Source organism: Podarcis vaucheri (assembly GCF_965113315.1).
Source record: "Podarcis vaucheri genome assembly, chromosome: 10".
In the NCBI taxonomy this organism is placed as follows: Eukaryota; Metazoa; Chordata; class Lepidosauria; order Squamata; family Lacertidae; genus Podarcis; species Podarcis vaucheri.
In genome coordinates, this window is record NC_138748.1 from 51025822 (window position 1) to 51041954 (window position 16133).

The window sequence follows — 16133 nt, forward strand, 5'->3', positions numbered from 1 at the left end:
AATGCTGTTTTCAACACCAGTGCTCTGAAGGCCTGAATGTTCATGGCCAACATTTATATAAAGGGGTTTTGTATTAAATAATTACAGGAGAAAGCAAGCAGTGGTGTCTCCTGTGGATCTGCACTGAGATCAGTACTATTCAACTAATTCATAAATGATCGTATTAGGAATGATCAGAAGTGGCCAGGTTTGTGGAAGACACCAAATTATCAAGAACAGTAAAACTCCAAGTGCACTGGTGAAGAGATTGAAAAGGCGTATCTGTGAACTGTAAATGGGTAATAAAATGGCAAATGATATTTGAATTATGTGTTCACTTTTACACATATAGTTATGCACCTTGGGACAAAACATCCTATCTTCACATATACACTTCACATATGCATATATACTGCTGGGGTCTGAACTGATAACGATGAACCAGGAAAGAGATTGTGGGGTCATTGTGGAAAACTTGATGAGAACTCCGGTTGTGTGGTGCAAAAGAAAAAGGCAAATTCCATGCCATATTGGATAGGCATGGTCTATTCCCACATCAACTCTGTAAAGTAGGTGAGACTGAGAATAAGGTATACAGGAAGCGCATGATTAAAAGAACAAAATGTACATAATAAAACAAGTCCAACAATAAGTTCCATGCTGGCTAAATAGAATCTGGATACCAGTTGCAGATATCAGAACCAGGGGCATAGCTAGCTGCTCCGGCACCCGGAGCGGCAGGGGCAGGGTGAGCCGCCCACAGGGGTGGGACGATCCATGTACGGGGGTGTTGCGGCGACCCGCCCAGGGGGGCGGCACAGTGAGCTGCCCATAGAGTCCACCTGGCGGACACAAGCTCTATGCTGCCATTTCAGGCAGTGCGGGGCCCCGAGCCACCGCATCACTCCCAGGAGAGACGCGTGGCTCGGGTGCGCTGTGGGCCATTTTGTCACCCCCCTCAAGGATGACACCCAGGTCAGACCGCAACCCCCTTCCTCCGCCCCTGCCCAGAACCAGCTGCTGGATATCAGAACCTGGAGACAGAAAGCAGCAGCAGGCATGACTGCCTTCATACCCTGTTCGTGGACTTCCCAGGCGCCCCTGAAAGGCCCATGTTGGAAACAGATGAGCTAGATGAGTCTTTGGTGTGATTCCATAGAACTCTGATTTTCTTATACAAAACAATTTTAGATGTGATTATAATGGTTAATTTGAATTTGGCAACATACAAATCCATCTGGCTTATCAGAAAGATGCAACTACATAGTCACTGGAAAGGAGAAATGGAAAGCAAAGAGGTCTTGAGAAGTTTTATTGCCGATTTGTTTACCTGCAGTTGATTCATTTTTAGAGTCTGGAACAGCCTTTTCTTTCAGTGCTGGATGTTCACATGTTGGGGCCTGGATTGCCTGGAAATGCTGACCCTTTGCCTCAGTCATTTGGTCATCTTTGTAGGTGCAAGAAAACTGAGACCTAATTAAAGGTTGCTTCAGCTAAATTGAAAGAAGTGAAATTATGAAATGCAGGTGGTTGCTATGAACGTGGTTTCCAATATGGAAATCTGATGTGAAAATACTTCCAGAAATTTAGATAACTATATTTTACATTATATACCGTATTGGCCCAAATATAAGCCGCACCCCCCCCCCCAAATTCTGACCATGAAAAGTTAAAGTGCAGCTTATATTTGCGACCTTACAAAAATTGGCTTGGAGTGGGCTTGTCCCCAGATGTTGCCTGGTTTCAACTGTGCCAGCTCCCAAGATGGCGGCGTGGTCAGGGGGGTCCCTGAGAGGGAGCCAGAAGGTGGCGAGGAGGAGGAAGGAAGAGAGGAGTGTGGATGAGCGAGTGATAAGGTCTGCTAGGAGGAGGAACAGGAGATGCAGTTGGTGTGCTGGGACTGGCGCTAGCCTGAGGTGCTGCCTGGCTTTAGCCCGCCGAGGGGCGCATGAGTCCTGCCAGCTGCTGCCTCTCTCTGCCCATCCCTTTGGGGGCCTATGGTGGTGTTGACCCTCTGGAAGCACTGCTGCCCACTGCCTCAGGAGTGAAGGCACTGCCTCCTTGGCTCCCCTCAGCCCCCGCTCCTCCTCAGGTATTGTCATTTCTTTTTCCCCCTTTAATTTTAAAGGTGCAGCTTATATTCGGGTGCGACTTATATTCGGGCCAATATGAATATAATCTGAAGTCTTATCTTGTTCCGCCCATTTCAGTGTAGCGTAACAGCATTGTATGATACTATATCTGGTGATGTTTAATATATGTACTGCAGTTCCAACCTATCACATTGCATTATCACAATACCAGAGGTTGTGAGATTAGAATGAAACACGGAGCACCATTACAATTGGTGCTTTACTGATATAAAGGCTCACAGGATTAGATCTAAGCTGTTAAGCTTTGCTTAAAACAGTTTAAATCCAAATTAACTTTAAAAAAACCTTGATACATATTTTTCTTCAAAGGACTCTAAGTATGCTTATTCCACTGCAGGAGGCAAACTAATCATTTACAGCAATAGCTTCTGGAGACTGAAGAATGTCCAGATCCACCCCTGCTGTTAAGGTACTTTCTACAGACAAATAAGCAGAAGTGATCAGTTCACAGAGGACAGACCAAAACGCTCTGTTTTACAGCTTTTTCCATCTTTAGAAAACTTTCAGTATGCTAAAGCCAGGTTGGGGGGAGCAGCTCAGCCAAACACATCTTCCTAATCTCCACCCCATGCACTAACTTCAGTGCTTCATCCCTGGCTTGTATTAAGTGAGAGTTCCCCAGTCTGGGTTTATTATCATGCTTAGGAAAGGAAGTGTAGGAGCTGGTGCATGAGGGTAGACAGTGTTTACCCCAGTGCTTGTTCATGGCAGTTTTGTTGTTTTTTAAGGGATGGTGGGGAGGAGGAAGAGTGAAATAAAAGCATCATTTCACCTGAAATTGCAAATCAGGCCTCAGACACCAGACAATATAGATATGTAATCAATCAGATTAATAATAGTTCTCCTCAAGGCAAGTTAACATACCTTATTTTTTTTTTCACCAACTGCTGTCCGAATTCTCTGTCTCAAAACTTTTGGAGAAGATCCACTAGATTGTGCTGGAGATCTAAATTAATATAACAGTGACTGTAAGCAATAGTGACCAGCCCAATATATGAGAACATATTACGGTGAATTTTCATTACATGCATATATAGATTTGGCGTCTATTTTTTAAAATTCCAAAATAAATGACTTTTTAGCCTATGACCAAAAGCAAACCCAGTCCCAAAACAAAACCTACTGCAGCTGCTCTGACTGGAGAGATGCAACATGTATTTTGATCTGCAGAGACCTTTGGCTGTGTGGGTGTTTAATTCATTTTAAAGAAGGGAGCCAATTCATATGTACACAAAAAATGCTTGTGTAAATAGGTTCCCGCCATGAAACAAATGCTTTTTTAGTTCAGAAATCTGCAGACATACAAAGGAGCTCTGTACCTATTGATGACAGCTTGATTGGAAAAGCTAATATTGGGGGGCGGGGGAGAACTTATTTATTTATCATTGTACATGCTTTTAGTTTTTTACCCTTTTTCTGTTGTTTTTATTTTATCACTGTAGCTGTAATGACAATTTTGGGTAAAGTCATAAGTTTACTAAACATTCTGCTGAAACTGAATTTTTCATTAAGGAAATATGGGTAGCAATAAGGCTTCTCAGTTGCCATATTTTATCTAACTCCAAGCAACATAAAACTGGCTCAGTTAGAAATTATCTTTAACAGTACTTAAATCTTGGTATGCTTCTTCTCAAGCGTTTCACTCCATTTTTTACTTTGCAATTGTTTCCCCCTTGTTGATGACATAATTTTTGTTATACAGAATTCCATGACTAATATTTTATTGACACAATATTGTCATCCTTTTCCACCCAAGAATAATTCCAGCCAAGGACAGTTGAATGCATCAACTTCCTGAGCCATTGTTTTCTTTGAAACACACATTCCACACTTCCCAAATTACAGTATGCTTGTTGTTCTTTACATAGTCTTTGTATAGGAGATAACTGCAGATGAGGTGGCCCCAAGTCATCAGCTTCATGGGAAAAAGTATTCTTGCTCTCACCTCTTCTGTGAGGCTTTGCCAGTTTTCAGCACCTAGCACTTACCTGAACAACAAAAAGGTACAAGGGAATCCGAATTCATCACCAAACAACATTTGGGCTTTGTTTTTGGGAGGAGGGTCGGTAGCTGCTTCATCCAAAAGTGCCAATAAGGCCTTCACAGTATCTTTGCCACAATAAGCAGTGCCATGGTTTATAGCATGTAGCTTGGGCTGAAATTAAATATTGACTATTATTAGCTTTACAGGAGGGGTTTGCATCAATTGACTCACCTGATCAAAGTAGTTTTAGGTCATACAATTTAGGATATAAAACCTCTCTGATAAAGCTTAAAACCTGAACATAAATGTTTGTGCATGTGTATCATTGGATTAAAAGTGACTAGTTACAGGTTGGGATTATCAGATACATGGGTGGAGGTTGTATCACATAGTACATCTACTTATCTTAGAACATGCTGTGCCCCAACTTAAGACAGCAAGAACCAACAAGGTGCACCACTGAAGGTGTTTATGCAGAAAGAAAATGCCAAGGGATTGAAGAAAGGGAGGGCTTAGCAAAAAGACCTCCCAGAGTTAATAGCCAATCCAGCCAAGGAAAAACCCAGCATATAAACATTAGTAACATAATGGTAAGGGTAATCACAATGTCAACCATTACTAAGAATGAAAGGAAAATCATATTTTTTCAAAATCTAAAAAGGTAGAAGTTTATAAACTGGGTAAAATTATTGTTGTTGATAGCAATGTCTTGAGACACTAGACAAAATCTAGAATATTTCACTCTGATGTGAAGTTATCATTATTAAATTATTAGAAAAACTCTTTTCTTTCATAATTCTTTAGAAGTACCTTATTTGCCAAGTAAGACTATGTGTGTATAAACACACACTCATCCCTCAGTGCAAAGCAAATTCTTTATTTCAACTAGTTAAACCCATATTATAGGAAACCTAGATTGCACAGATAGTTCTTACATTGTATTACATATATTACCTATTATTGTATTAAATTTGTATTACTGAGTTAGTTTCTACATTCAAATCATTAAGAAAAATGTCCTTTCTTTTATATCAAACAATTTAGAAGAACAAAAGGAGGCCCCTTACCCGGGCTGGACTAATTCCAGTGGTGCTAGCTGTCATAGACTCATGCTGAAAGTTGATAATATTTTTAATCCTCAAATCCAAATCTTGTACCACTTCCTCTGCTGCTTGACAGAAGGCATCCCTGCTGCTTCTTCCTTTTATCAAATGCATCTTGATTGTTGATAGAATTTTCCCCCCTGCAAGTCTAAAAACAGACCTAGGGTCATCTCCATATTCATCTTGGCGCTATTTTAATATACTTAATAGTTCTGAAAACAGAGCGTCTTCACAGTTAATCAAAACTGTTCAGCCAACAGCTTTGATCTATTCAGTTGCACAGCATCATGCAATAAGATCTTGCCCTTTAATGCAATCTTTCACTTTTAAGAATTGGGAGATTACAAGAGTCAACGAGCAGGGACAGTAGACTTCTCCTTAGTTTACAATTTTAAATAGAAAAGGAAATAATTAAAACTTGCTATGCCATCAGGCTATCATTTGTTCACTCACATTATCTAATTCTGCTCATTAGCCACAAGTGGATTAAAGTTTGAAAAGAAGTGAAATCTGCCTGTTGTTATAAAACATTTCCATTTCCCAAACTTTTATAAAGTGTTTTGAGTACTGTATAGCAATAATTAAATAGCTAGCACAAATAGGTCATTTACAAACATATTTTTAATAAAAGTGTCTGACGTATGCTTCCAGCAGCAGAGGGAAAGACAAGATTTCTGTATTTTTAATACAGTGCATACTTTATACAAGTCAGTTCTCAACATTCCATGATGCATACTAGTGTGTAATCAAGAAAACAGAAATTTAGTGAGGACCATGCAAATAGAATAAGTTCAATTCCTAATCACTAGAATCACTAAGTATAGTGAGCAGCTTTAATCACTACCCCATGGCAATTCTTACATGAAAGGTGGGTGTTTGCTGGTATATAGGTAGGAGTAAAGAATGTAAACTTTCCATCCTTCTCTGACCCCCACCATTCAAACTTGACAGGCCTTTAGCTAGCTTAGTAAGAAATGAAGCTTCTGCTCTGTTAGCTCAATTATAGAGTCAGGAAAATCCTCCTTTTCAAGAAACTCCAGTAGCCAAGCATTTTGTCCCAAATATGGCCTCTTAGTAAGCCACTACTATGTTTCTATCTAGTATGGATTTTTACCTGCATAATTTCAGATCAAAGAGCTCTTAAGTGTAAAATCTGAGTAGTACCAGATGGTACCTTAATCCAGAGTTTTCCCCATACACAAACACTCAGTGCTTTTTCCCCCCTAAAAAAATGTTTAGCGCTACTCTCATTTTCCTACTCATATTGAAATAAAAAAGGTAAAGGTAAAGGTACCCCTGCCCGTACGGGCCAGTCGTGACCGACTCTGGGGTTGCGCGCCCATCTCGCTTAAGAGGCCGGGGGCCAGCGCTGTCCGAGGACACTTCCGGGTCACGTGGCCAGCATGACAAAGCTGCTCTGGCGAGTCTGCACCAGCGCAGCACATGGAAACGCTGTTTACCTTCCTGCTATAAAGCGGTACCTATTTATCTACTTGCACTTAAGGGTGCTTTCGAACTGCTAGGTGGGCAGGAGCAGGGACCGAACGATGGGGATTCGAACCGCCGACCATGCGATCGGCAAGTCCTAGGCTTTACCGACAGCGCCACCCGCGTCATATTGAAATACTGCCGCTTAATGAGACCAAACTTATATTCACAAAATGTTTAGGGGTGTAGGTACCCCTGCATCCCCCCAGAAAAAAAGCACTGCAAACACTGCTACCTACCTTCCAATAAGGGACCATCATAATTAAAACTTCTGTTCATCATAGGTATAGAAAAGACTCTTTCCAGGCCAGGCAACTTACAACAGTCTTTTGATTAAGATGCTTACAAACCAATTTCCCATTAAAAGTCTGGCAATTGTGTATGAGGATCACACCTAGTCTGATTGGATAGTTCTACAAAGAGGGCCATTTAGCTATTATTCTTGTTCTGGCAGCACAACATTCAGGAAAAGTAAGATCAATGTGTTTGTTTCTACCTAATATTGCTGCTCCAACAGCTAATATCCCAATGCTCATTTTTCTTTCCACGTTTTTCATTTCCAGGAAAAATGTTCCCATTCCCCATCAGATATACACAACTCTAGCTGGAGCATTGAAAGGAAAACTTCATTCATTTTTCATATGAGAAGGCCAAGACAAAGTACTGATCTACTGTGTTTGGGAATTAAAGACACTATGCCATGGTTTTCTTCATTTTGCATTAAGGTACAGTATAAACAGATTAGTCTTCCAATCCGATTCTACCCTTGTTTACTCAAAAGTAAATCTCACTGAATTAAACAGGATTTGCTCCTAAATAACTATGCAAGAGGTTGTACCTCAGGCTAATTTTATTAAGTTGCCCAAAGTATTAAATTTGTTCCTGATACATTTGCATGAATGATTTTAAGCTGTACAAAAAAAGCCAAGCAGTTTAAGATTTGGTCTACTTCACTTCCTGCTACATTACCTGTGCCACATTAAATTAATTTAAACTGATTTCTGTCCCACCTCTGACCTGCAATATTAACAACTGGAAAGTTACACTTCTGGTCAGCAGAGAGTGGAGCATACAGTAAGGGGCTGGCTCATCTTCAGAAGGCAGGGTAAGAAACAATTCTAAAAATGTTTGCAGTGGTGAGCTAGAAGAGGAAAGAACCACCCTCCTATCCTCTCACTTGGCCTTGATGATAGCATTGTGGCTGTAGACCAAAAAAAAAAACTACACCAGGGAACAAAACCTTAACAGAATAGCATAAGGAAATAGCTAGAAAAATATGGAGAAGGGGTGTATTTAGAATCCCTGCCTGGCTGACCAGAGGGAACTGCACAAATGTGATGTACATAGACCCTTGTATCCCACCACATTGATTTGACTCAAAAGGCAAAGCTGTATGCACTATTGTCTGCCAACCAGAAAAAAAATCTCTGCTTTACAGTAAACCCAACTTTTCATTCTTCATCAGTGGATTATACAGGAAAGGGATTTATAATAATAATTATTATTTATTATTTGTACCCCGCCCATCTGGCTGGGTTTCCCCAGCCACTCTGGGCGGCTTCCATAGAAACCAAAAATACAGTAAAATATCACAGATTAAAAACTTCCCTGAACAGGGCTGCCTTAAGATGTCTTCTGAATGTCAGGTAGTTATTTATCGCTTTGACATCTGATGGGAGGGCGTTCCACAGGGCGGGTGTCTCAGCCTTCGTACCAGGTGGAGTTGGTAGACAGCTGCCCTGGATACAGAATTGACCTGCGCCTCCATGGACAGCTGTGAGTCCAAAATGACTCCCAGGCTGCGCACCTGGTCCTTCAGGGGCACAGTTACCCTATTCAGGACCAGGGAGTCCTCCACACCAGCCCACCCCGTCCCCCCAAAACAGTACTTCTGCCTTGTCAGGATTCAACTTCAATCCATTAGCCGCCATCCATCCTCCAACCGCCTCCAGGCACTCACACAGGACCTTCACTGCCTTCACTGGTTCTGATTTGAAAGAGAGATAAAGCTGGGTATCATCTGCATATTGATGGACACCCAGTCCAAACCCCTTGATGATCTCTCCCAGCGGCTTCATATAGATGTTAAAAAGCATGGGGGAGAGGACGGAACCCTGAGGCACCCCACAAGTGAGGGCCCAGGGGTCTGAACACTCATCCCCCACCACCACTTTCTGAACACGGCCCAGGAGGAAGGAGCGAAACCACTGTATAACAGTGCCCCCAGCTCCCAGCCCCTCTAGACGGTCCAGAAGGATGTTATGGTTGATTGTATCAAAGGCCGCTGAGAGATCCAGCAGAACTAGGAAACAACTCTCACCTTTGTCCCTAGCTCGCCAGAGATCATCAACCAGCGCGACCAAGGCAGTTTCAGTCCCATGGTGAGGCCTGAATCCCGATTTACAAATGCAGTACTCTCATGGACTGGGTGGAAGGAGAATTAGTAATCACAGCACTTGTTGTAGGATCCTCCTCCCAAAGGCTGCTTTTGTCAAAACATATTTATCTAGTTTGTAGTGCCTGGTGAATGTAGAGGGGTGAGCCCATGTGAGTGCCCTGCAGATGTCCTCCATTGAAGTTCAGGTATGCAGAGTTGCTGAATAGGCTCAAAAAACTGGTTGATGGGTGTCCCAAGTACTAGGTACATGTCCCATGTAGGGAATCTATGAATAAATGCAGGGGGGTGGCAACAGGAGCAGAGGGTCGCAACAGGAGAGCAGAACCACTTAAGCGCTGCTTGGCATGGCTATGGGACCTTCCCCCGATCCAGTAACATCCAGTCCAGGGCCACCAAGTGCTCTCAAATCAAGACAAGCTTGCACAAGCTCAAGGATCTCTCGGACTCCTGAAGCTGTGGCCTGGGGGGAAAAAAGGCATTTCCACCAGCAATGGAAAGCTTTCCTGGCCATTTCATAGATTAGATTGGTGGACAAACATCTGGAAGCTAGGATTTTCCAGGCCACTTTATTGGGAAAACTCTTCGTCTAAAGCCACTCATGGTCTAAACACAGAGCTGCTGCCAAGATGGGGGCTTATGGGTTAGAAAATCCAGTTGCATTGGGATATGCCAGAGTTCTTAACAGCCCATCAGGTCCAAGAACCACAGACTCTGGAGCCAGTGGCAATTCACTAGTTGGACCCTGTCTCAGAGTGTTCTGACCTTCTGTAAAAGTTTGGATAGGAGGAGAAACCATCAGAGTAATGACAGAGAGGTGGCATGGGTACCAGGTGGCCTATCTTTCTCAAAACTGGGTCCTGGATGGGGAAAAGCCTTGTAGGTGCACCATGCCCATTAAATGGAGCTGGATTCAGGTTATGAACTTCCTTGTTTTGTCCAGAAGGTTGTCTTCTTGCTCCTGGGACACAAATATTTTGAGCTGGATTGTGTCACCCCCTCCTCACTCGCAGGTGTTGGATCCTTTCAGCTGTGATGAGAAAGCTCTTCAGTTGATTTATCATGAAGCCATGTTCCTCCACTACTAAAGTGGTGGTCAGGATGTCCCTGCATGCTCTGGCCTTGGATACTCACAAGTCTGATCCTATAGTAATCAAGTTGCTGGCGGCATAAAAAGAATACTACTACTCAATATGATTTTATAGTATGTACTCTTTCTGGGAACTATGTGACGGAGAAAGCAATACAGACTGTCAAGAATATGGACAGCATTCAAAAACCTGATAAGACATAAAACAGCTTCCCCAACTATTCCAGGAACAGGAAAGCATATATCAAAATCCTATTTCAGAGGTATCAGCATTTTTAGTTTTTCCCGTCATGGCAGTTACAGAAAATACACATTGCAATTTATAACAAATATAATGTATTATATTATGTTATGTTGTTATACAATAGAAAGACAGCTCATGATAGATTGTGGGCATCAATCAGCATGAGAACTTATGTTATTTTACCAATTACTTATTTTAGAATGCACATTTTTATAGAATAGGTGTTTGAAATGCTAGCTCAGGTATTTTGATGCCAACTCTCTGGAATTTCCCCTTGCCATATTCAAAGCCTTGTATCATCCCTCATAGTTTTCACAAACCTCTTTTTACTCCAGGGTCAAAGAATTTGGAAAATTCTTCAGCTGGCCAATCAAGCTTTTTTTTTTTTTTTTTAAAGAATACAGTGACCACTCTGGTAAACTCCATCCTCACTAGGTACTGTTCCCCTATGTACGCCTCATCAAGGGGTCAATGGTTTTTATACTTGAACTTCTCATGTATGATGTGATGGGCATGCAGATTTATAGCTATCTCAGGTTAGAAGCATCTTCCATTATTTAAGGATGCCAGAAATATTTGCCCAGTTAATGGTTTAACACGTAGCTGGGCTGTTTGTCTTCTCTCTGCTAAAAAAGCATGACCAGCTAAAGGACATCCTGTGTAGCTGTTCAAAGAGTTATATATCCTCAGCCCACAAACTGCTCTAGGATACAGGAAATTTTTCTGGCCATGTGATACTGAACTATATTTTCCTAAGGAACCCTCCATTATCATGTCACCTCTCTTCCCACACTGGCTCTCTGAGAAGCTTTGTAACTATAGCACGGAAGGTCGGAAATTAAGGGAGCTGGAGTTGTACAATGTTTGGAGGGTCACAGGTTTCCTATCCTTCCTATCCTTAATTTATAAACTCATTTTCACTTGAATCCCACCAGCACCTCCCTTCTCTCTCCCTTGCAGATCCTTGCTCTGTCTGCAAAGTTGACCTCCTGTTATACAGCTTACAGTTATCAAGTTCATGTATCAGGTTCTCATCCTTCAATGAACTCTTCTTTAATTATTTCCTGAACTTTTGCCTAAACTGACTGCTTCTTCCCCCGCATTTCTCCTTGTCAATCCCATTCGTTCTTCACCCACCCAGATTTGCCCAGATACTGTGAACTACAAAGTTCTTTGAACACAGGTGTCACTTCTGTGGTTGTGCACAGGATGTAGTACTAGGCAAGTTTGCAGTAACAGCACTAGCCTCTGTTACTACTACTGATATTCTTTGGTAACACAAGAAAGCAAGCTTAAATCAAGAAAAACTAGAGAAAGAAAAAATGGAACAGAAGCAAGAAAGATTCACATATCACAATAAAGCACAGTGCAATGTTTATGAGCTGGAATTAGTCCAAACAAGTCCCAGTTTCATGTGCTCCTCCCCTCTGGAATTTGGAAGTTTTAACCTCCACTTTTAGTTAAGCTCATCTTGCTATGCCATCTGGACCCAGAGTTATAATAAACTTTATCCATCAGCTTCAGAAACCAGTTTGAAGTTGGCTTCTTTTAAAATTAACCATAGTTTTAACCACAGTTTGTTTGTCCAGATAACATAACAAACTGTGGCAAACTTAAAGCATAAGCAAAAGCAAAAGCTTCTGAACTCCCCCACCCAGCCACATTAAAGGAGGAGAGAGGAATATAGTGTGTAAACTTCTGGCTTTTTCCCATTTATGAATGTCATGAAAAACTAGGAGTGAGGAACCTCTGGCCCAGAGGCCTAATTAGGCTGTCAGGAATCCACTTACTTGTCAGTCACACCTACCTGCAAGTCCCATGACATCATGGCAGGTATATGCAAGTAACAAGATGGGAGAGCCAAAAGGGCTGGCCAGCAGGGCTTCAGAAGCACTATACACCCAGCTTCTGAAGTACAACCATCAGATGATCACTGGTACTCTAACATGCTACATCATTCAATGTCATTGTGACATCAGGTGATTGACAGGTGAGTGGCCCTGCACAGCTCAAGTTTGGCCAGCGGGGGTTGGGGAAGAGAGAAATATAAGGCTCTGGCCTGCTACATTGATCCAGTTGCCTCTGTGCTAAACAACATATAGTGTGATGTGCAAACAACATATAGTGTGATGTGAATAGAAATGTATAGGATTTCTGTGTCTACTCAGAAGTAATTTCCAGTGCATTTGATGGGGCTTACTCCAAGTCAAACTATTTTCAATTTATTTTTTTCAAATAACCTCTCTTGCCCTGTCTGCTTTACTGCAGTTGTTATAAAGGAAAGGCTGAATAGATTCAATCTTCATATTGATAGGCTTACAAGTTTTGAAAACCGTCTATCTAAAATAGCTAAGAATGAGTGCATTTGTAATAGTTGCTGGCTTTGTTTTAATGAAGGAATATACATTTTAAACAGTGCTGCATGTACACATACATAGGAAAATTATTACCTCGGATCCTGGACTTCACCAATAATTTCTTCCAGTTTATCAATGAAGTGAACCAAGTGTGAAAGTCCCTTCATATGGGTTCTTAAAGGATCAGCTGGGGAAGGGGCATAACCTTTTCCTCCAAGTTCTATGGTTCTGATAAAAGACGTCGCCATCTAACAAGACATATAATTTAGCTAAGTAAAATAGTAATGCAAACATAGAAAACCAATACACCACAAGTAAACCACAAATATTCCCACAAATATCAGGATGATTCATGGCATTAAAGAAAAGTCCAAATTATTCCTTAAAATTAAAGTAAACATAATGGCTTTCTATGCGATTGTAAAACAAAAACAAATCTGTTCCAAATATGATAATTGTGTGCTGTTGTGAAGCAAAACTACAAATCTTTGGAAAACTTAAGTATATTAATTATTCAACCCATTCTACTGTTTCAAGCCAGAAGGATTGTGCCTGCATAGTAAGACAAATTTGATCTTCCCATTAGCCACCTTACATTTAAATGTTTTGTGCAGAATTCAATTAAAATTGTGTCTATCAAAGCAGGTACTAGCATCATGTGACTTCTGGGTCAAAATTCTGACCCCATAGCTGCCAACTCAGAGGTGGCCTGTATGGAAGGCACATGAGTCTGCCTCAACAGGACTTGGGATATTCATTGACCCTCAAGCACATCATAAAGTAATCCTTTGGCAAAAACATACACAAACCCAGTTAACCAGTGCAGCAGAATCTGGTGGGTCTACAAGTGTGTTCTTCCTATCTACATACTGTATAATTAAAAAAAAAGTTGGGGGTTAGATTTTTAGAGAACCCCCAACCTTGTAGAATAATTCTGCCAGTGCTCATGGATACACTGCAGATTCTGTGTGCTTCATAGGATCTTGACTACTCAATGGAAAGTATTTCATCATTCTTCTTCTTTAGAACAAAGCTGCCAAAAGAAAACCATGTTTTTATACAAAGAAGTTTTCTTTCTTTGGTAACCATAAAAGAGTGGCTGATGAACATAGTCCAAGTCCATAATTCATAAAACACCAAATAATACAACTTTAGGAATTGAACTGATTAATCTTTCACATGTTTCCATACTTATTCAATTACAACACCCCAAAAACTTGACTATGCTACATCAAACCTGTTCCCAAGTCATGTTTTGAAAGGAATTAACATTTACAACCCAAATTACAAATACATGGTACAGTGCTCTGGCCTGAGTGATTTCCTATGTCACTGATAATGGGCAAAGATCTTTGAGTAATGGCCATTTGACAGAGAATTTAGGAAACACTTTTTTCACAACTACTGCTTCATAAAGCAACTTTAGTGTTCTGAAGCCCTTCAGTTTTGATTTGTTCCCCTCCTGAGAAACTAGTATATTAGAATGATTTCAGTCAACTTTTTCAGTATTTGGTGTACTGACACAGCATACCTGACTGCAACAATCCTCACAGAAACTATGCCTATATTCACTTGTCTAAAACGACAGACTGGAGGATTTGTACAACCAGCATGGCTAACGCAGTACAAATGGATGACTTCTGGCTGTTACATGAACAATCCCAATCCAGCTCCTATATAGTTTGCTTAAAACAACCCAAAATCATCCTATTGCATCTCCTCAATGCCTTCAAATACAAAAAAATGCTTTGATTTGTCATACGTACCAAGAATATGGACATTTGCCTCTGCTGTGCAGCATGTTTTAGGTCAGTAAAAGCTTCCCTTCCAAGTCCTCTGTCAGGAACGTTTAAAATGTAAGCAAACGCCAGATCATTCTTGGAGTTAACCAATATACTTAAATATGCATACAAAATTTTCTTCACCATCAATGGTAGCTACATAAAAGAGAATCCTGTTAGCTTATTCAATAATAATAATAATAATAATAATAATAATAATAATAATGGGCGGTTTCCAACAAAATATTAAAATACTGTGATACATCAAACATTAAAAGCTTCCCTAAACAGGGCTGCTTCATGAAAACACAATTTAGCAAAATATTAGGAAACTCATATGTAGTAAAGCAAAAATACTACACTAGCTTTCAATTCACTAATCTCCATTTTGAAAAATCAGGTAAGCAATTAAAGAAACAAATATGGATTATATTTAATATATAAAAGTACACTGGACAAAATTTTAAATTACTTTTGTTCTTTCCAGCCTGAGATCTAGACTTTCCATACTGACCACCCTGGCAATAGATGCTATTTCATCATAGGATTGTTCATCATTCCAATCTCATTAATGACTCCAAGTAAATTTTATTGTGTCAGGCATTCTATCTCCAGAGCAAGGTTTGAGTAACTGAAAGGCAGCAGGGGTGTACAGGTAAGAAAACATGGGTAGAGATTATGATGAGATTCTGAATCTTGGAATCTTTTACCATGCTTATCTACATGTTCTGAAATGTCTTTCCACAAAATAGAATACTACTTTTCTTCTTTCAATGAAAGCAGAGATGCAGCTAAATTTCAATACTGTATTAGAGTCCAAGTGTGATTTCTGTACATAAGCAAATACGGGTTATAATAAACACTATGATAGTTGGGATATAGGACAATACTCATACATTTTACCTCTTCATGATCCTGGTTCACTCTGCTGGTTGGTGTTGAGGGGGTAGTAAGAACCGAATGATTCTCAATGGCTAAATCTGCTGTTCCGGCAATAAATTCTAACAGTTGTGCCTTTGGGAAGCAATAAGATATTTCAGAACTGTAACTAGACACTCTACTACCATTCTTTTCAAGGAACAGGTTGTGGAGGCTGTTTTGATTCTTGAGTACCCAGAACAAAGTTTGCTGCACAAGTAGATAGCAAAAATCCCAAAGCAGAAAAGTGGTTGAGGAATATGGGTGCTCAAAAAGAAAACTGGTTAGCTTTAAACTGGTCCTTGTCGAGAATGCAGGATTAACCCATTAGTGCCAGAATCTCTCAGAGTGCTCCTTTTCTCTCTGTTCACATTCTCCACACCATCCATAATCTTATATACGACAGAAGTATCAAAGATTATGCATGTTGTGGAGAAAGTGGATAGGAATTACTTCTTCACACAGTGCATTAACTAGAGGATTGGCTCCCACATGATGCAGCAATGGCTACCAACCTGGGTGGTTTAGACAAATGCATCGAGAATAGGGCTACCATGGTTACTAGTCAATGTTCTCTCTCCACTGTTAGAAGCAGTGTGCCCCTGTATACAAGTTGCCAGGAATCCTAAGTAAGAATGCTA

At 40.7% G+C, this 16133-nt stretch overlaps 1 protein-coding gene across 3 annotated transcripts in view; it reads right to left on the bottom strand.

Annotated features, from left to right (window-relative positions):
• PARPBP (PARP1 binding protein) overlaps nt 1-16133 on the bottom strand; it is a 28691-nt gene that overhangs the window by 1318 nt on the left and 11240 nt on the right. For all 3 annotated transcript variants that reach the window (XM_082240535.1, XM_082240536.1, XM_082240537.1), the window contains exons 4-10: nt 15478-15588; nt 14560-14730; nt 12887-13041; nt 5184-5367; nt 4121-4287; nt 2997-3078; nt 1310-1472 (exon numbers count right to left, since the gene is read on the bottom strand). In XM_082240535.1, the coding sequence (XP_082096661.1) occupies nt 1310-1472; nt 2997-3078; nt 4121-4287; nt 5184-5367; nt 12887-13041; nt 14560-14730; nt 15478-15588 (1033 nt within the window). The remainder of the gene's footprint in view (nt 1-1309; nt 1473-2996; nt 3079-4120; nt 4288-5183; nt 5368-12886; nt 13042-14559; nt 14731-15477; nt 15589-16133) is intronic.